Consider the following 21,357-nt stretch of genomic DNA (forward strand, 5'->3'; position numbering starts at 1 on the left):
TGTCGTTAGTGTCCTTTCGCTGCCCGCACCCATACACTCGCACAGATACTCGCGCACCAACACTCGTGCCTCGGGGGCGCCTGTGTGTGCGGCGTGTGGTTGGTGGTTGGGTTTTTTTTTCGGGTGCTCCACTCGTGCCTCCTTAATTGCCACCCCCTCCTCCGTCAGGGCCCAGCGTCGTCGCGTAGTCAGTCTCCGTTGAGCGCCGCGCTTTTTCTCCTAAAAGAACAACTTTTTTTCGTGCATATGAAAAAAGGAAAATAGAAAACAGTGGAACGGGGAACGGGGGGGGGGGGGGGTGGGGGCTGGCTGGTGGACAGGTGGGTTGGAGGTGGGCCTGGGTCTGGGTCTGGGTCTGGGTCTGGAGAGAAAATAAAACTATAACGCGGCAGGCAACATCGCATAGACGAAATAGTCGGCATAGTCTGGTCGCTCCATTCCGTTCCGTTGTCGTCGGGCCCGGTGGTCGTCGTCAGTCGCGTCTGAGGAGCTTCGACGGGCAGGTGTGTGCCAAGAAGAGTTCTCTTCCAGTTCCAGTTCCCGTAGCGCTCTCTGCCACAGGCAGTACGAGGCGAGGCAGCAGCAGAAGCAGCAGCAGCAGCAGCAGTACGTGCAACAGTACGAGGCAGTAGTACGAAAAGTTCTGGCAGTTTGAGTGGAAAGTGGAAAGTGGCCTGCTCCAGCGAGTGCCTTAAACTGTGTGTTTTCTTGCCACACAGATCTCCCCCCAAAAACAACAACAACAACTCCACTCTGCCGTCGGAGTGCTCGGGGGAGTCTTCGGAAACGGAATCGGAGTCTTCGGAGTGCCATAAGTGTTTTGTTTGATTTTTCTCGATACGCCCGCCCCCGCGAGTCCAAAAAAGGACAACAAAAGGCAGAGGGAAACATTGCCAAGATTTTTTGCCGCGTTAAACCACAATTTAAAGACCCCCCGAACCGCCCCCGAACCAGGACTGTATGCAAATGAAATTGTGTCGGTTGTCCACCCCGATCCCTGGACTTTCCTGCACTTCCTTTGTGTGTTCTTGATTTGCAAAAGTGATTTCTAATTGTTTCGACTTCCACGGGGATACGTTTGGAGTGCGAGAGAGAGAGGGAGAGAGGGAGTGCGAGTGCGAGTGTGCGAAGGGAGGCCCTCCCCGAGAGTATGTCAATGTCAATGTGGGCCCGTGTGGGCTTGAACTCAACTCAAAAGGATTTCAATTGCGATTTCAATTCCCAAGGTGTTCGATTTCTGGCCATGGATATGCAGCAACTCTAGATTAATGACGTCACTGCTGGAGATTATCATGCGATCCAAAGCGATTGCTAGGAAATATAAACAGGGTGAGTAGGGGAATATATTTGCGAGGGAATTGTGGAGAAAAGTATCACAGATGAAGCAAAAGAAACCAATCAATGAAACGATATATAAATATGTTGCATACAAGTCATAATCCGACGAGTGGAAAACAATATTTTCCGGCACCTTTTATTCGATAGTTACTTATTTGTTTATCGATTTTAAATATAGATATTTATGATGATTTATGGAATTAAATTTGAAAGCTGAAACTTGGATTGGAACATTTTTGATCATCATTATCTGCATTCGACAATCGTCTGATGCATTATAATGTACATTTGTGTATCGATAATAATCGATAGCACTCAGATAACTGGTATTCTTTGTAACCCTTTCGATAACTCATATATAAATCCTTTTTAGTTGTTTTTCTGGCCTAATATTTAATATAACCTACACAAAAAATCAAGTTAATTCTCGGATCAAGTCGACTATTGAATTCGGTCCTTATGTTATCGTATGGAATAGTCCCCGAAGAACTGACATGCGTAAATGACATTTAGAAATGAAATTTCCCAAAAAAAATTAAAGATATCATTTGATTCAATATTTGTAGGCTGAATTATTATTCCATAAAGAAAACAAGCTAATAAAAAAATATGAAATATATGTTGAAATGTCCCCCTGGAGGCCCATAAACAGAGCCATTTCCGGGCCGCCCAATCTGTGGTCTGCCGAGGATCCCAGGAGACGCGAGGCGCCACGATCTTGTATAACTCGAAAGGCGGACATGCCATTGCGGAGCCGTTTGACCAGCTCGTGCCGGATCCGTGCCCGTGCCCGAGCCCGTGCCCTCTAACTAATCTCCAAATATCTCCCCACATCTGTTTCAATTAGTTGACTGGCTTTTAGCTTTTATTTTGGGGGAAACAAACGCGAACTTATTCTCCATTCTTCGCAGTTCCCTTGTGCCCCAGATAAAGCATTTTATTTGGTCTGTATTTTAAGCAGATGCAAAGCAGGCAGGCAGGCAGGCAGGCAGGCAGCAGAGCTGTTCAGTCACTGGTTTATCAGTCGAAAGTTTCGAAACACACATTTGGAGATGTGGATGCGGGATGGGGCTGGATCGGAATCTGGGTCCAGGCAAGCGGATGATGACAACTGCCATCAGCCGCAATCAACTGACATTGAAAAACGTCCGAGTAGTTCCCAGACGACCGATGCTGATTAGCCTATTACGAGCCCAACGAAATGACATATTGCGAAAAATTCAGATATTTCAAATTAGTACAACAACTGCGCTTCGGAGATTGTAAGAGCCTCTGCGAAGGGAAACACTCGGTGGAATAGGGGTTTCAAAGGGGGACAAGAGGATCTTTGAAGACTTCTTTGTTCTCCCAGTCTTTGCTTAGTCTTATCTTCACCTAAAAGTAGGCATAAAATTCGGATATTATGTGTTCTGTGCTCTGTAAAGGCTGGCAAGGGCACCACGAGGACCAAAGAGTCTTTGAAAGTTTGAACAAGGTTCAAGGTACCATAGATATATGGAATTCCACTCAGTTATTGCCTGACAGTGTACTCCCCCCTTCTGCAGACTCTTCTCTTGCTATTTTATGCAAAATTCCCCTGTTTATAGAATTCTGATCGCTTCTTCCGCCACCCCATTGTATTATCCATTCAACGGATTTCCTAATGGCATTTTCCTATCGTTATTTTCCTGTGGGGCCTCTGCCAATGATGCAGTGCCCCCTTTTCCCAGAATTGCGATACATACGCCGAAGATTCAATTCCTGTGGGTCAAATCAATAGGGTGACTCCTGTGCATTTCTTGGATTTCTGGGAAAAGCAATAATCGAAATATAATGTATGCAATGGATGGGCACTCGAGAGAGGCTTGATTCCGCTTGTTCTATTTATATGTAGATATTCTAGGGGCAAACGCAGATAGAAGCTGGCCCCGATGATTGAAGACAAAGGCCGGGGCACAGTTGAGTCAGGGAAAGCAGCGGAAAGAATACATTACTGGAATTTAGATCGGGGGATATTTATTCAATGATTCCCCAAGGCGGAAAAAAGGTTCCAAGGCGCATAAGTTTCCACCAACTTCTCAAGCGGACATGAGATTACCCAAAAAATGTACAAAAAAATAATTGCAAAATTCCCCCCCTTAATCGCGGGTCTCCGGGCGGCGATAAGCGAAAGTTTCGCACAATCGGGGGATCATCATCAGCACGCATTACCATTATTATTAGCATTACTACCATCGCGGCAATCGTGATCCGATCCGCTACTCCAGTCGACTCTGGCCGATAGCTCTGCTGGGGCGGTAAAATCGCTATCGGTATCAGCATTTTTACGACCTGAGAATCGATTGTATTAAGAGCTATTAAAATATTTTCTAAAACCTGCTATCATATCATTCAATTAGGCAAGAAACGGCTATATATAGGATCATAAAACAGCATTCGGTCGCCTGATAATGGAAGACTCGAAGACCAATCATTCTCTGCTCAGTGCTCTCTGTTCTCTTTCTCAACACATTAAAGCCTCATAAATACATCAAAATAAAAGTGTCGCACTTGGAGAATTTACGGCACGCTGGCAGATAGTGGAGGGAAGACTTGAATTGGGGAGTAGTCCACTGGATTCGGCGGTGTAAACTTGGTCAGATCGCTCGGATAGATACAGATACACGCTTTTGCAGTAGACAAAAGTGTTTTCGGTTGCCCACTAGAGAGAGGGAGATAAACGCCAGATAAGCAATGGGATCAAGATTAGGCAGTGGTTTTTCGGTGGTGCTCTGCGATGTACTGGGCTATCAGTGGCTATGTGGTTTATAGCAGGTGCCATTGGATACTCTATAAAGCAATAATTTATGAAGTTCCCTGTGGCTACTTGACTTTTTTTTTCATTTTCATCTGCGAGAGAGTTGGCAATGTCTCCCAATACCCCAAAGTGGGTTAGGCATACAACCACCGCCCCATCAGGGGGGAGGGGGCCGCTCGTCGTTTCCTGATGATATCATCTATCAGTGGGAACACGTCCCAGTATAGTTTTATTGTGCACTTCGCTTATACGCGCATGCCCTCTCTTCTTTATTTCGGATTGCGTTGCTTCATCGACAAATTATCATCATCGTGGAGGTGGACTGGACGCCGAGAGGGAGGCGGGGGGGCGGTACAACCCGAAGACGGCACATGCATCGCACCTGATATTTTTATGGATTTACAACCACCGAATTATTCTTCCAATTTCGACAATTTATTACCAAATACACACACGTTGGACATTTATTTGGTCGTTTCAATACGCGGCTCCATTCGATTCCATATTTCACTCACCAGCGACGCTTTACTGTCCGAAAAGCAAAAGTGTTTTCTTGTTTCTTGTCGCTTCGATTGCAGACAAATAACCAGCCCGGTAAGACCTTGTTGTCTAGATAGAAGGCGATGATAGCCCTGGGCCAAGTCATACCAGGCGTATACATTATATTGCCAAGACAAGGGGCTAGAACTGGGTGTAGAAGGGGGGATCTTTGGAGTCTCATTAGGGGTTTAAAGATGAAGGAATACCCAGAGAATAAAGCTGTGTTCTGGGTTGTTTCAGACCTTCATTCCGGCTCCAATCAGCTACTAAGTGAAGTCCCTTCCTGGGTGGCTTTCAACCAGCCTAATCTGAACGACCCACTAGTCGCGTTTTGTCTTTTGTTTACAGCATTACGTCAAGGCGAGGCGAGGCTTCTCTTTCTGATTACTCCAGAGACAGTGTCAACATATCGTTTATTTAGAATACGCTACTAGCATTGGTGGTGCCTGGAAGGGGGGATCGGGGGGTGTCTGGTCTGTCTCCGATCGTGGTATATGAGCGGGCTTGGCTTTATCGTCGTGGCTGTCAGTATCTTGTCACTGTTCTATTGTTTATGAGTGTGTGGCACTTGTCTTACAATTGTATTTATGCTTTCGACAAATACCCGATGCGGGAGAAATGATATTCTGTATACAAAAAGTATATACTTTCAGTGCAATAATCTTCGAAGAAGGGGTTTCCTGGGAATACTGCCAGACACATGTGGTGTATGGTGTATGCATTCCAACAAAATGGCTTGAAAATAGACTTGATTGACTTTCAGGCCAAGATCTATAGGTTCCACATTTCAAAGTCCAAATTGTATTAGATAATACCATAAACATGAGCTATGAATATGGCTTGTTAGTCAGACGATAAGACGTTGTAAAGATAGTCGAAACTCAACGATATTTGGTCTTCGTTTACCCATTCATTCAGTGATAGAGGAGGCAAGGTGTCAAGCCACCTTCCCTGCTTTTCCCTGCTTTTCTCTCAGTGTTCTTTGGGGTTTTTCTTTGCTAGAGTTTTATATTATGTTTTTCTATTGGAGAATAGATAGTAGGTCTGCTCCAGATATCAAAGCCGAGTGCATAGTACAACAGTGCACTGTAGATCGCCGGCGATCGAGCCCAAAGAGCTCCGTGTGCTCCGAACGACTCTACGTTTCGATCGTTTCTGCGGCTCGACTTCGACTTCGACTGTTGTCGGGCCTGGACTGCCGACGAGGGCTACGAATACACTCACACTCACTCTTGTGGTGGGGGCTGCGCTCGTGGGCACTTTAGAATCGGTTTGGTTTTTTTTTTTTGGAGGCTATTTCTATTATTTATGTATTGTCACCCAAATGAAACGCGTCCGCTCTCTCTTTAAAGTCTTTATATATAGAAAATATATATAATATACGAGTGGGGGCGCCACAGCTCCGTCCGGTAGTGGCTGAGAAAGTCAATCAATTGCGGAGAAGCCAGCGAAAGGCTTAGTCTGTGACAATTAGTGCTGTTCTGTTGGTTCTGTGTAGCGTCGGCAAAATGCAGGCCAGTCCTCGAGTACGTGATAGATGAGAGTCCCGCTCCCCCCCTCACCCCACCCCTCATCGAAAATTGAACCCAAAAATGTGCAAAAAGAAGTTATAAAATGTATTTCTCACGCTAATTAAAAAAAAAGTGTAGTGCAAAAAGATTAATAATCGAAAGTTACCTAAAGATCGGCGAGGCGAGAATTTTGGTGCGAAAAACCCGCAGGAAAAAGGGTTTCAAGTGAGTGACATTTTCCAATTAGTTGCAGGACGAAACGTAAGGATATTTGAGGTCACCACCGCTGCACCGCCGGCAGATGTGCTCGAAAGTGTGCCGAGACAGGAAGCCCAAAGAACTAAGGGATACGTCTGCATCCGCTGCAGATTGCATTCGCGCAGGGGAATCCCGATTGAGGGCGCGTGCTGCACAGATACCAGAGAGATCCTTGCAGCTTTGGCTCATATTAAGTTACGCTGTCTGTTCACGCCCTTGCCGCATTCCTCCGTGTATCTGTGCATCGTCATCTGGCAATCTTAACGGTTTGACCTTGCCATAATTATAGGCCTGACCCCAGCCCTCTGTCTCGTTGCGTTTGACTTGAGCGACTTGCCCCTGGCTTCTGTTTTCGGGGGGTTCCTTTTCGAGAAGAGCGACTTCCGCTCCGCCTCGAGAAACGCGGAACAATGGAACAGCAGTCGGAATGGGAATGGGAATGTGAATCGCAATCCTGGAGTGTTCTGGCATGTCAATAAGACACACACACAATGGAAATCGCAAGGTTTACAAGATCGGCATCAGCATAGTCCCGACTCGCACTCGTACTCGTACTCGTACTCGTATGCATGCCAGGAGTAGGTTCTGTTATGGCACTCGAGACCCCGAGACTCCGTGAACAATGGCTGACGGTTGGACGGGGAAGACTTTAGGAACTTTTTTGCTCTGCTCTGCTCTGCTCTGCTCTGCCGAGTGTTCTTGTGCCCTTCTTGTAAAAAGCCATACACAAAAGCCCCGTGCAGCCAGCCTCTTTGTCCCTGGCCTGCCAGACAGTTAGAGTCAAAGATCAGCCATCCAGCTGAGTTAATTACAGCCGACAGAACTTCCACAGAGACAAACCGGAGTCACTGACTCTGAATGGAACTCCATCGGCGAAACAGTCGACCAAAGGAGGAAGTCTACCAGCCAGATTCGAGGGGCCGAGCCGAGGAGCAGGGGTGTGGGCAGTGCCCGAGGACATTCAGCTGACGATTGAAAGATCTCAAGTATTGAAAGATCATTGTATGTTTCGGTGTGTGTTTTTTTTTTTTGGCGCGCTAGCATTCAAATTTGAGCAAGAGAAGTCTTGAGGACTTCCTAAAGGGTTTGAAGGTCTTTAAATCTAAGAGAAACTTTAAAGGCAGGAGGCTTCTTTAAATGGGTTGATGGTTACATATTTGATTTATCTGGGTAATAAATGCGAGCTACTGGTTTAGTAAAGGTTGAAGAATTGCTATAGGAATCCTCTCAAATCAACTAAAGGGCGAAGGAATGCTGCAAAACATTCCAACACTTATTCTACCTCCAATATTCCAAACACTACAATACAGGATCTTCTACAGAAGCCTGGGCAATGCAATAATAACTAAATAAGGCCGTTAACGAAGGCATTCCGTTCTTCATAGATCCTACATAGAGAAGGTATATAGCCATACCTGAAAGCCAGCCCAGAAATCTAGAGAAATGACACATACAAATAATACAAGGTCATCATCCAGAGCCATTCTTTTTTTTTTAATTTTTAGACGCTATTTGACTTTAATTTTGAGCTCATAATCGCAGTCTTAGGACTATATTTTGAAACTTTTCTGCCGATATATTTTCTAAATATTATAATTATATGTTTTTTAAAGGATCTATCTTGGTTCGATAAAAATTCTCTTTCCCTTTTTCACATTTGATAATTGACCTGTAAATGCAGATACAGCCTTCAGTTATGATCACCATATATCATCTTTGGGATCTCTTTTACTCTCACTTTCATAAAATATTCCAAGATAAATCCATAAATTTCGATACTACAATAATTCGAACATCTATTTATGGCCTGTTTTTCGTGCAATTAATTCCGTGTAAATTGTCTGTTTCGATTATTCATGGAGGAACCCAGAAGAAGGTTCCGCCCCTTTTTCCAATTTTCCACTCCTTTCGGTGAGGCGTGTTTGGCTAATGAATTATGAGGTATCATATGCAGAACAAACCAGACACAAAACCAAAGCGAAATGCAAATAAAAAAGATACAAGCCTTTTTCTATCTTTCGGGTGCGCAAAGCCATGTTAAAATATGTGACAGCGGGGAAGGGGGAAGGGGAAGAGTGACTCGTTGTCGATTATGTTGTTTTAATTTAACGCTATTAGCAGAGTCAGAGACCCTGCCACGAAGCGGCGGCAACGGCAACGGCAACAAACCCGTTGCAACCCTTAAGCGTCCCTTGGATGATGACATTATAGCGACTCCGAGGGCGACTCGCACCCGTATATGCATGGCCTGAGGTCCTAATTGAGTCCTGCTGCTGTTTGACAAACGCAAATAGATACGGCTACAGAGATACAGATACACTCGGCACACAGAGAAAATACCTACAGATAGGAGGACTCTTTCCATCGAATTGATATTTTATGAGGCGCCCCTCATTCCTTTCGGAATGGCATTATTAGGGGGCCAGGGCCAGGGCCTGCCCTCAAGTGGCGTTTTCCTCATGCAAATAAATAACAAGTGAACGAATTTATGACCCAATCACAATACATTGACAGCCCTAAGCATATGTAAGCCAAAAGGGGGAAATCGGTGTCGGTGAACACTTAATTTATTTGGTTTAGACCGATACGATACGATATGGTGGGAACGGAATTGGGCCAAGCATAAGAAGAGGTCTGGGTCTGAGAGAGCCAGCCAGTAGATAGAGGGAGAGTCCCTGATTGGAAGTCCCTGTAAATTATATATAATTTTTGTATCAATTAATAAGAATTAAAATATTACTTCTCGTTAATCTTCTCCTTATAAATTCGTATTAAACAATACTTTTCCACTCTTTATATAGAATGAAGATAAAATGTATCCACAGCTTAAGCATAAAGATATTTATAAAAATTCATAAAAATGATATACTCATATCTGTCATTCGTACGCATTTGTGAGCAATATTGATTTAATTTGTATTAATAAATTTAATTTAATAAATAATAGATTCAAGTAGTGTGCAGAAAATGCCTTCCACAAATTCGTTTACTCACTTTAACCATCAAAAGTCTTACTCAATGGCCAGTCATCTATGCGCCCATCCACTGGGAGCCTCTGCCCCGCCTCTTCCCCTTCTTAAGTGGCGGCTTATTCACACAAATTCCTGGGGCTTGGCGCCGGAGTAAAAACAACAACAGAAAAAGAACCCCCAAAAAACTTTAACGACAGATAGAAAATTAAGTTGCAAACAAAAACCCAAAAAGCCCATGTACTTGTCAGCACCTCACCCCCCCCACACACACACACACACACAAATGCACCCCACACACACACAGGCAAACAGACAGAAAAGCGGGAAAAAAAAGAGCAACAGAAACGAAAGGTGGAGGAAAAGCGGAGCGCAGCGCAGCGCCACGGCGGCACACTTTGCGGCAGAGGCCGCAGGGCTAAAAGTCGTCGTCGCTTTCAATTATAGCCAACACACACACACACACACACAGCCGGAGAAAGGCTATACACACACCCACACAGAGCCATTAGCCTAATGTGTGCTTATTGCGCACGCTTTGGAACAGACGTCGGTGGGTGCTAAGGGGGGAAGAGAGAGAGAGGGAGGGAGAGAAAAGCCCGAACCACATCAAAATGGATGCTAAGGATACGGCAGCCGCAAGCCAGAAACTTGCCACTTGCCACTGTCTGACGGCTGGGAGTGGCGGGCGGAGAGGGGAGCGTGGAGGTGGGGCAAACCGCAAACAAACCAACAAACAAACAAACATATTGGCTGCCAAAGAGAGACGGAAAGAGTAGAGCACCAGCATCAGCATCAGCATCTGTATCTCTCGCTTTTGTATCTAACAGTATATACCGTATCTATGTATCTATGTATCTATATGCATGTATAGTTCTATATATAGATGTGCATAATGAATGCGAAGATGTGCCCGCCCTATTATCCCGACTCTGGTTTCAGTTTGCTGCTGCCGTTGCTGCCGTGGCTGCGTGGCTCCTCCCTCAACTTCACAACTGTCTGTGTATCTCAAAGATACATAGAGCAGCAGCAGCAGCGGCAGCATTCTGATAGGAAAAATTTAGCAGCAACAGCGACATGAGGGTAAATAAGGTATGCCCTCACTCTCTCTCTCTCTTTTAGAAGCTATCCCTCTCCCTCTCTCTCTCTCTCGCTCTGTGGAGTATCCTTTTCTGAGAAGAACTGCCCTTAGGAGCTGCAATTCGAATCAGAATAACCAAGTTCTGAGATAATAATAATGATTGTGGTCCTCTGCGAAACTGACACAGATTCCCACCGAGAGAGAGCGAGCGAGAGAGAGAGAGAGAGAGAGCGAGTGAGAGAGAGTGCAGAGAGCGAGAGAGATTCATTTCCGAGAGAGGGTACAAAATATGCTCTCTCTTGTGGCGGCTGCTGTTGCTCTCTCCTTTTCATCCCCTGCTGTTTGCCATGGGAAGATACACAGATACACAGTCATCATCGGTCCTCCCGATCATGGGATGAGATGATGAGGACGATGCTGCCACCACCACCACCACCACCGAACCCAAACCCAAATGCAACACAAAACAACCAACCCAAAAAGAGATGCTCGCCGTGGACTCCCTGCCATTTACACGAAAATTCCCATTTGTCCGGAACCAGAGACGAGACCAGACCCCTGACACAGCCCAGACCATACCCATCATCACCTCTAGTCAATTCAGTTCGTTGCAGAGCTCGCTCGCAATCGGAATCACAGTCTCAGTCCCAGTCACAGTCCCAGTCTCTGTCCGCGTCGTCGCTGTCGCAGTTGCTGTCGCAGTTGCCGTCGCAGTCGTTGCCGTTGCCGTCGCAGTCAACGTTTGAGTTTCCATCCGTGCGAGTAGGTTTTTTTCGCGCTATCCGTTGCGTATCCGTTCGTGGTAATCAGTATTGCGGAGACAACCGGCAGATAAAGACGACACCCAAACCAAACCATAATCCCCAAGAAAACCGAAAGGAAAACCTCAATATAAACTCGAGTTTATTGCGGAAAGAAAACCCCATCGGCGTCTCCGGTGTGTGGGCCATGTCGCGACGTGTGTTATGAAAAAGTATTGCTGATATTGTGATAATTACTAAGTGAAATCCACGAGTATAAACGGAATCATGCTGTTCGATCGATATGTCATATCAGGTTGGTCTCACGGCTCCAGCAGCCAGCTGTATCTGGTGGCCGGGACTTACCTTCGATTCAGTCTGTGATTTCTGGCCCAAATCTGAGCAACAATTGGGATTCGAGTAGTGATTCAGAGCCGAGTGGAAGGAAGACTATCTATTGTGTGAATCGTATGAGGAACAATCGCTGATGAGTAAACAGCCAAGTGCCGAGTGCCGAGTGCCCAGTGCCTAGTGCCTAATAGATGTCCAATAGATTGATTCATTCGTGGACTTTCTCTTTCCAAATAAAAGCCCCAACCAGATAAGATTGTGCAACATTTTGCCTAGAACATCTCAGCTCTTCTGAGAGCTAAAACCATTACAAACTTGCGCCTCGCACCCCTTAGAATCGTGGCCCTACCTGCTTATCAAGTCGCAGTTGCAATTAACCATTTATGGCCGGGTTTTATCAGCCAAATGTGATTACCTAAACAAGCAAATTAGCCCAGGGACGACGGAACCCTACAGAACAAAAGGGAAAACACTTGTGCTTAAGTAAAAGTGAATAATTGAATGGCAAGGCAATCGAACAACCCACCCACCCAAGAAAGAAACAAACTAATCACCAAAGCAGAGCAAAGCCAGGCCGGATGGGACTCCAGACTCCGATCCAGAGATGAGTAGGTCCCTGGAGTAGGTGCGAGGATGGAGGGCAGGGCGCGGCTCTCGAGGGCCACTTCAAAGGCATTTCGCTGGACGGTGTGATGCCTGTTCAAATAGATCGTGCCACAGGATCCTCAAGGATGTGCGAAATGTGCGGCACCGCACCGCACCTTACCGCTTGACCAGTGGCCCATTGTATTCCACCGAACTGTTTGCCTGTTTCCGTGGCCTGTGGGTTATTTATATGGCCGATACTTATCTGCATTGCTGCCTGTTGACCATTGACTAGCCGACCAGTAATGTGGTCGCTTGTTGGGTCTCAGTTGTCGGTTCTCTGTTCTGTTTGTTATCGCTTCGACGCGTTGTCATATTTTGTCTAACAGCTCAAATTACGATTTAGTTTCAAGTGTTCGAACAAGGCGGATGGACAAGACAAGAACCTTAACAGCAAACACCACCCCAGATACCCCGATACCTCCCGATACCCCCCGATACCTCCCCGATACCCCCCCGCTACCCCGCTAGCCAGATAGTAAGACAAATACCAATAATCGACGGGTAATTTGTGCGTGTCTTTATACATATATGGCTCGATAGATACCCTTGAATTAGCTGTCACTCTAGCCCCCCCCCCTCCCCCCCTTCCCCCATCGATTGGTTTTCCCTTCAAGCAAGCCCTGACTTTACTGTCATCGGATGTGCTCTATCTAGTCCATCGGTTAAGTTTTTCCATCCCTAAGGAATATATCTAGTCAATCGGCAAATGTCAGACACTGACACTGGCACATCGATTAATTGTTATTAATTTCATTAGCAAAAATATTTGTGTAATTTCATATCAAAAAGGAAACTTCTGTTTGCAATATTTGGAATACTTTCGTGTGATATTTATCCAGATGCTATTTGCTCAAGTTGCTGTGTAATCGGAGATGTTTCAGGTGAATGTTGGGGCTGCCTAAGAACACAAGGGGCCCAGGCCCCTTCCAGTGCCAATGAGACACATGTCGCCTGGAGATAGTAGTGCTCCGCGATGGATGATAGGCATTGACAGAGTGATAGGCCTTGTCTTGCCTTCTGCGTGAGGCTGTCAATCATTATTTCGGGCATTGGACTGGGGACTGGGGACTGGGCACTGCACTGTGGGGCCAATTGCAAAATCACCCAAGAGATAGATAGAAAGGGGAGTGGAAAATTGAAACGATTGTCATCGCAACTTGAGGGTGCCTCCGTGTCCGTATCTATTCTATTTTGGGCTGACATGACAGGCATTTGCTGATTAGGATTACCGCTGCTGCAGCTGCTGCTGCTGTCGCTGTCCGGAAAGTCACCTCTAATCTGTATCTCTGTCTCTCCCCGCACAGGCTCTAACGGCGACGACTACGATCCGAGTGTTGTGCGCCACCTCCACCACCATCATCACCATCACCTGGATCTCAGCACGCGGGCGCCGCCCTTCGGTCCCCTGCCGGATCACACGCAGCTTTCCGGCGAGGATTCCCCCTCGTTTGCCACCCGCCACCACCTGCCGCCACAGACGCCCGGCTCCACCTCGCCGCCCCTAGAGTCGCAGCCACATCTGCAGCACCAGCCACAAGATCAGCAGCATCTGCAGCACCACCAGCACCAGCAACAGCAACAGCACCAGCACCAGCTTCAACAGCAGCCACCGCCGCCCACGTTGCCGCTGGCCGGCTCCTCGGCCGCCTCCAGCATGGAGCACTTCTTCAACGACCAGGCCCAGGCGGAGCAGCTCCTCCAGGAGTGGGCCCGCCGGCGCGAACCTGTCTGTGATCTGGATATCCGTGATAGTGGCGTCTACGCCAAGACGCATCTGCAGCGTGGCACCCGCTACGGGCCCTTCCCCGTGAAGCTCTGCCACCAGCCCAACGATCCTCAGCTGGCATGGAAGGTGAGTGAACACCCAAGACTTGTATTTGTATGGGAAAATGTAGCCATTTTGTCCCCAAATTCAACTAAAATTCTCTGCAAATTCCACCCAAAAAAAACTGAATTTCTTTCCACCACAAAACTGTCCTTGCCTGGCATCCCTCTCTACCAAAAAAGGACCTTAAGCCTTTCACATGTGTCCGCATTTTGGCATTCTCAAATTTCCGTAGTTTCGGGGGAAATTTAATCCCATCAGAGCCCATTTTTATGTGCGAAAATTGCACAAAAATTGCAACCGAAATGAATATCATGTACTCTTGCATTTTTTTTTGGGTGCTTTTCTATAGAAAATCAAACGATTGGAAAAAGATTTGATTAGAGCGAAGGGAAACGGCAACGGGGCTGGTATCAATTGTCAGTCAAATGGGCCTAATCCCTGGCCAGAGCTAATTTACCTTCCTTGCTTCCGCGTCCGACGAGGCATGCAACCAGGACGAAAATCCACAAAGTGTACCCCAAATGAGGCTTAAGTTGAGGCCGGCTGATGATTCCAATTAGGCCCTCTCCCTGTCCCAGTCCCTGTCCCTGTCCTCTGTCCTGGTTCTGGGTCCTCCCGATGAACCCTTCGATTGATTGTCAGTCAGTCAGTCAACTGACACTTTTTCGCCCCTGATCCCCTCCCTCTTCTCCTCACGGCCATCCTCTCTGCCTGACAGACAATCCAATCAAATTATCGCGCCTAGTCCTGTTGACAATTTGTAGCCGAAAAAGGGATCTCTCTGTCATTCAGGTATTTGCCACTCGAGCCACTGGAAATTGCAAAAATAAACCAAAGCAAAGCAAACCAAAGCAAACCAAAGCAAAAGAACTGAAACGGAATTGTACTGATCTCTCTGGCGGTCCCTTCGTTCGAGCAGCCTTTTATTTCTGGATGATCCTCAAATCAAGCGCACTTTTCCCGTTCACATTTCCGTTTTGACAGATACATTGGCCGTGTATCTGCTACCGTTTCCATGCCTGATCCTCACAGATCTCTGGCAATTCGAAGCCAGTTCTCTGTCCTCTCTGCCCTCTCTCTCCCTCTCTCTCGCTGCGATCTGTGCGGTGTGTGAACCCAACACTTTGAGATTATCTCTGGCGCGTAAATATTTTTCTTGCCCATTGACTGTGTCATGTTTTGCTGCCTCCTCTCCTCGCAGGCTGTGGCCTCCTTTTTAATAAAGTTATGAATAGCCCCTAGCCAGGGAGGACATGTGTGATGCCTGCGCCGGGGATTATAGCCACTGTGGGCCTGTGTTTGTCTAAGCCCCAGACAGAGCAATTGTCAGCAATCATTGGCACAGTCCTGTCATGGATCCTGTGTATGTCCTGATGATCGTATCTTTTTTAGTGGCTGTCTCGCGTTGCAGTTTCCGTTGGAACGGACATGTGAGTTTGCCTAAAGATTGTCTTGAGACGATCTCACATATCTGATTTGTATCTTTCCTTCGCGGTTGCTTGGGTTGAGGCAGCTGTTGTGGAACTTTTTAAGGATACTTGTCAATGGGAAGTTGATAGAGCAGTAGATTGGCAGAGGAAGAAGTAGGTTTATGAGGTGTAAGACCATTAATGGATAAACCTGAGGGACTTCTTCACTCCTTCCCAGAATGTGGAAACATAGGAGGAAAGCTATAGAGCCAAAACCGTTAGAGGAAGTTCGAAGTAAAGGGATACCCATAGAGAACCTTCTGGGGAAGTAACTCTTTCCACTTCGAATAGATCTTCTTCGAAATACTCATCGAAACCATCTGCTTTTAGCCGATTCGAATGTAGAAAGAATCGTAGTCTAAAAACTCTTTTCAAAGCACCTTTTGAATCTCTAGCTCTTCTACGAGTACAACCTTTTTACGCTCCTATTTCTATATCTCCTTTCGCACCTAGTTTGTCATCCTTGAAGCATCTGCTGCTTCCTACCATGGCACGCCCAACAAATCCTACAGCCCAACCCTTCCAATTATATATTTTTATTTTTGCAACTATAACTTTTGTCCTTCTGCAACATCAAACGCAGACGGTGGCAACCTACTTGTTTGAGGAACCTCTTGAGGTCTGCCTCTGCCTCTGCCACTGCCCCGCCCACACCGCATCCCCTTTGGCAAGGACCGCATCTCGTTCAAATATAAAGTTTATTTCTATATTAATTTGTTGTTGCTGGTACATACATCCATATATATAGAGGTATATGTATATTTTCCCTGCATATACCACGGCGCAAGGGGCCTCTTGAAACGTTGTTAACTTAATTTTTGGAGCGTGCACCACATACATGTGGCAGCAGGCTCTCTTGATGTACGCCATGCTCTCTCCTCTTCTCTTCTCTCCTCTCCTCTCTCCTGTATAATACACACACTCCAGACTCTCCCACTCATCGAGGCACACACACACACACACAGAGATGCACACACACACACATATACCACTTAATAATAAACTGTAAAATGCCGTTTTTCCAAATGACTTGATAGACAAGAGGCTGACGGCGGCGGCGACGGCGGCGGCTGTGGCTGCGACTGCGGCTGTCGACGGTGGCCGCTGCAGCGACGGCTTTAACGTTGCGCATACGCAAAGTCATTCAGTCAACAACAATTGTGGTTTTTGGTTTGATTTACATACACTTTTCCTGGGGAAGGGTATTACGAACTAAGATGGGGCTTAAGACCTCAATCAAAAGAAGCAAAAATAACATTGATTCCTGATTCGACTTTTCTGGACAATCAATGTGGCCATCAGTCTATTTCAAAGCCTTTTTTGTTGAAACTTTTCATAGTTCTTTCTACTTGATTCCTTCCTTCTACTTATGTACATATGTATACCTATCGCTAGTGCTAGGATTGTAGCAGAGTCTGTCCTTTTCTCAACGTCAATAACTATAAATCTGCTTGAAAATGCCTAGTTTGATTAGTAGGAAATATTTCTAGTCCAACTAAGTCTCATATATCTGTGAAATCCTTTCTAATTTTCGTTGATAACATCATCAGACCTTATATCCATTGTATTCTCCTTTTGAATCGATTCACCGAAAGTGCAAAAATATCTCCTTAACGAATTCAGTCTTACTAAATTATATTTCTTTGTAGAAAAACTCATTTATTTCCTTGGAAATTAAACAAAAATTTAAAATTTGAAGAGTTATATGTTTTTTCCTCCCTCCAGCAAAGGCTAGATTGACCATATTTTTCGGGTATGCAAGTGTATCTTCACCATCGACTTTCAAAGCCCAGTCTTTTCTGCTTGTTCGATTTTGATTTTGATTTTCAGTGTGTGAGTGTGTGGGTGTGTGTGTTGTTGTTTCCCCCCCCTCGAACTTTCGGCGTCACAGCGTCTAAGGCAGTTTTCCCATTGGCAGCCGAGACGCCGCCGCCGCCGCCGCCGCCGCTGCCGTCGAGTCGCAGTTAACGATTTGTTTAAATTATGCGTATTTTAGCTGCCTTTTTTTTGCTTTGCTTTTCACTGGCTGCAGTTGGCGCCGCTGCTTTTATTTTGTACACAAAAACCGTCGGCGGTTTTTTTTGTTTTTGTTTTTGTTATGCGGCTGCAGTTCCCCCGACCCCCCTCGCCCAGCATGCTGTGCAGTAATTGACCTTGATGTTGTGGGCAGACTTGAGGGCGGCAGAGTCGTTGAAGACGTCTTGCTGCGTTGGCTTTAAGTGTGGATAATGCGGATAATGGGTCGTAAAAGATGGTTAAACGGCGAGTGGTCTACAATGGGGGCTAAAATGCAGTAGAAGTTATTGATTGAAGGATACTAGAATAGTTTTCAGGAGTTTTTAGTGAATAATGTGTCGCCAGTCTCGTCTGGAAGTACTTTTACATATATATATTTATGCGCTACAGTTCCCAGGACACAAGCTTTCCCACTGAAAAAGGCAATAATTTTTAAAAACTATTAAAAAAATGTCCATAAAATAAGCGAAATTTACATTCTACATGTAACACAAGTAACTTCTACTTTTTACGCTGTATAACAACTGAATAGGTTTGTGTGTTGGCTTAGCCAAGACAAACTATGGTAAATAGCACAGTTTGCCTAGCTACCGCCACAGATGGCGGCAGCTGTACTCCTTACAAATTTTTGATTAAATTTTGATAAAATCCATAAAAAATCATTAAAAATCATTAAAAAAGTACAAATTAATATTAAATGAAAAATCTTTTGTTGATGCAGGCCCATGCTGGACCCAACTTTAATGGCTGGCTCGAGCCCACATCGGACGTGTCGACGTGGCTGAAGAAAATCCGATCCGTGAAGGACATCGAGTGCATCGAAGAGGCTAATTTACACAATTACATAATGGGCGGCTGTGTAAGTACCACCACAACTGCATGGACGCGTGCCTGCAGGCACTCTCACTAATTTTTGGGACAATTTTTTACAATTATCAAATGCATTTTTTGTGTCGTTTTTTATCTCCCCCTTTCACACGCAGTTGTGGTACGAAACGAATCGGTATATCAATGCAGGCAGTGAAATGGTCGTCGATGGCCGTCCCAAGACTCCGTACCAGATCAATGACAACTTTATGACCGGCGGCGGGGTCCTGGCGGCAGCAGCAGCCGCCGCAGCAGCCGCAGCAGCGGCAGCAGTCGCCTCGGGAGCCACCAGTGGCGGGGGGAGTTCATTACCCAGCGACGATCGAAGCGATCGAGATAATGGTGAGTGCTAATATATCACAATACCCTGTAGCCCCGATGTGATGCTGGTGTGTCCAATAAGTAGATAGATACAGCCAGCTGTGTGGTGGTGCGAAGGGCAATTAACAGAGATGTCGGTCTGTGGCACGAGCGGCACGGTAGACGCAGATCCTGCAATCTGATCCCCAGCAGCACCCGACGACAGCTTATGAGGGTGCACACGCACACGCACACGCACGTACAGCTTCCCTATATTTCCACCCCTATTGCAGCACCCCTTTGTGCTCCCTCCTGCTGCCGTTCCTGTGTGTTGCACATGCGCCCGTGCAATATAAGGCAACCGCACATGTTTTCATTTGTTATTAAAATGTTTGATAATTTCATTAGAGATCCATCATCAAACAAAGGCTCGGATGATGTTAGCGATACGCATTGCGCGTCGAAATGGCACACGCTCAATTTAAGCCTAATCCCATGCAGGGCTCGACACTGCCACTGCCACTGCCACTGCCACATGCATCCCCTTTGGGTTTTCGAGGCGTGTTTGATTATAAACATGTGGGATTTATGGCCCGGCCTTTGTTCACACTCTTTTCCCGTTTATCGGACATTTAAATCTCATATTTTGCATTCGAAAAAGTGTTTTCACTCGCAGGAGTCAGCTTAAAATTTGAATATTTAATGAATTTAATGGACACTTCCATATGCTCCTTGTCGCTGGGCTTATCTGCAGATCATAGTTGCTTTTGCCATATCTGAATACTTTTCAATTCAATTAAACCCAAGCCCGGCCCAGCCCAGGGACTAAGTCACAGTCCTGTCAAAACCACTCGCCCGAACCCGAACCCCAGCCCGAAACCCCAGCCCGAAACCGAACCCTAAATAGAGCTTGCACTCCCTGCGTTTTCCCGACGGACACGGCCACGGACACGGACACGGACACCTGTGAAGGACTCCCCGCTTGACTCTAGTTTTTTAACGTATTTTCTGACAAGTTTTCTCCCAGCTCATGGTCCGCTGAGCAGGAGCAGGGAAATTCAGGCCAGAAGACAAGGTCCTTGAGCCCACCAGATGGGTGTAGGGGCGGCGAGCGATCGCTGTGCCGCACGGGAGTGGCACCGCCATACGACAAGGGAGGTGGCAAGGAGTGATCGGAGGAGTTGTGGTGTGGTTGCAACGCTCGCAAAAGATCGCGTTGTGTTTTGGGAGGGTTTCTTTTCCGTCGACTTTCGACCGTTACATTTGTTTTTTTGGAATATATAATGAAGGTTCTGTTCCGTCGACTATGGGAATTTTCAGGCGGGAAAATGCAAATGTTTTGGGAGGAGTGGGATAGGCATTTCGACAGGAAAACAATTCTACAGCAAAGCATGGGAACGGTATGGAAATATATTTGCAAGAGATCTAGAAAGAACTTTTGTGGGGTTTATTTGGAACTATATGAAATATATTTATATTTTCATTCGGAACTGAACAAATCAGGATTGCATATCAGGGAAAAGATATGGAGAATTAATTTAAAATACAAAATATATAGAGGACCTAAATTTTAGGAAGAAATTTATCATCAAACATATTTTTAGATCTAAAAGATTCAAACGAAATGGAAAATTAAATTATAAATTCTCTAGAGATTCCTGCCGAATTTCCCGCCACATCTGATAGAAAAGTCAGCGATCTATGGAGCTCTCTAAAGATCTTATTAAGGCAGAAATAGTTCCGACATTCCATGCCCACAAGACCTTTAAAAACTGTCAAGGATTTCCGTAAATGATAAACCTCATAAATCAAATCAATATAGAGACCTCAATTCAATGAAAACCTTTAAAACAGTTCCCCTTTTCATTTCCTTGACTCTGAAGCCGTTCGCCCGAAAAACAGAGCCGCCAACCAACCCACAAACATGTCAACTCTGACCAAACCTTGACTTCCCCCTGAACGAAAACCATTCCCCAAAGAGTCTTTTGAGATGGCTTTCGGCTTAAGACGCGGCAAGTCTTCAATCGACCAATCAGACAATGGAACCAACTACAAACTATGGACACCAGGCGTCACATTTAGATACGTTCGTGTGTGATACGAATAGAACACACGCCAAAGAGCAGAAAACCAAGCCCATAAGCGAAATCTTAACTAACTCCGAGTGGCACAAGCGGAGGGGATACGGATTGACACATTGTCGCCAGCCAAATCTGATGGATGATTAATGAGCCGACAACAACAGAAAACCAAAAACAGAGTTCGAATCGAAAATTGAAAAAAAATAAATAAAAACCCGGCTTGTCTCGTGTCGCGTCTTCGGCTAAATGATCATCGTGTGTCAATTTGGGCATCATTAGGAGTGCTACCCAGGCACGGACGGGGGACCTAACCCTTTTTTTTATGGGCTGTTGCTTTTTGTTGCTGCCAAATCGATTAGCAGGCGGATCTAACTCTGGATTTTGCAGCACCAACAACGGCAGCGAGCAAGTTGTAAGGTGTAAATAATTCAATCAATCATTTGTCAACAGTTTTGGCTTCCGTTTAACTAGGAACGCCCCTCCTCCGAGCTCCCTGCTCCCTGCTCCCTGCTCCGGGCCCCTGTTCAGACTTCATTTCAGGGTCAGCCGGTGGCACTTGGAAGCCAGGCAGCAGCCACTGGCAG

General features: G+C 45.9%; 1 protein-coding gene across 3 annotated transcripts in view; it reads left to right on the forward strand.

Moving 5' to 3' along the window:
- The first annotated feature begins 1,310 nt into the window (after positions 1 to 1,310).
- Positions 1,311 to 21,357, forward strand: part of LOC108161703 (transcription factor hamlet) — a 30,756-nt gene continuing 10,709 nt past the window's right edge. The window contains exons 1-4 of one of the 3 annotated variants that reach the window (XM_033393197.1): positions 1,311 to 1,329; positions 13,517 to 14,064; positions 18,247 to 18,384; positions 18,509 to 18,734. In XM_033393197.1, the coding sequence (XP_033249088.1) occupies positions 13,867 to 14,064; positions 18,247 to 18,384; positions 18,509 to 18,734 (562 nt within the window). In that variant the 5' untranslated portion in view covers positions 1,311 to 1,329; positions 13,517 to 13,866. Of the gene's footprint in view, positions 1,330 to 10,718; positions 11,530 to 12,993; positions 13,094 to 13,516; positions 14,065 to 18,246; positions 18,385 to 18,508; positions 18,735 to 21,357 lie in introns of those variants that run through there. The other 2 variants (XM_017296018.2, XM_017296020.2) reach the window with 2 other exon arrangements.

Source organism: Drosophila miranda, chromosome 4, assembly GCF_003369915.1.
Source record: "Drosophila miranda strain MSH22 chromosome 4, D.miranda_PacBio2.1, whole genome shotgun sequence".
Taxonomy (NCBI): Eukaryota; Metazoa; Arthropoda; class Insecta; order Diptera; family Drosophilidae; genus Drosophila; species Drosophila miranda.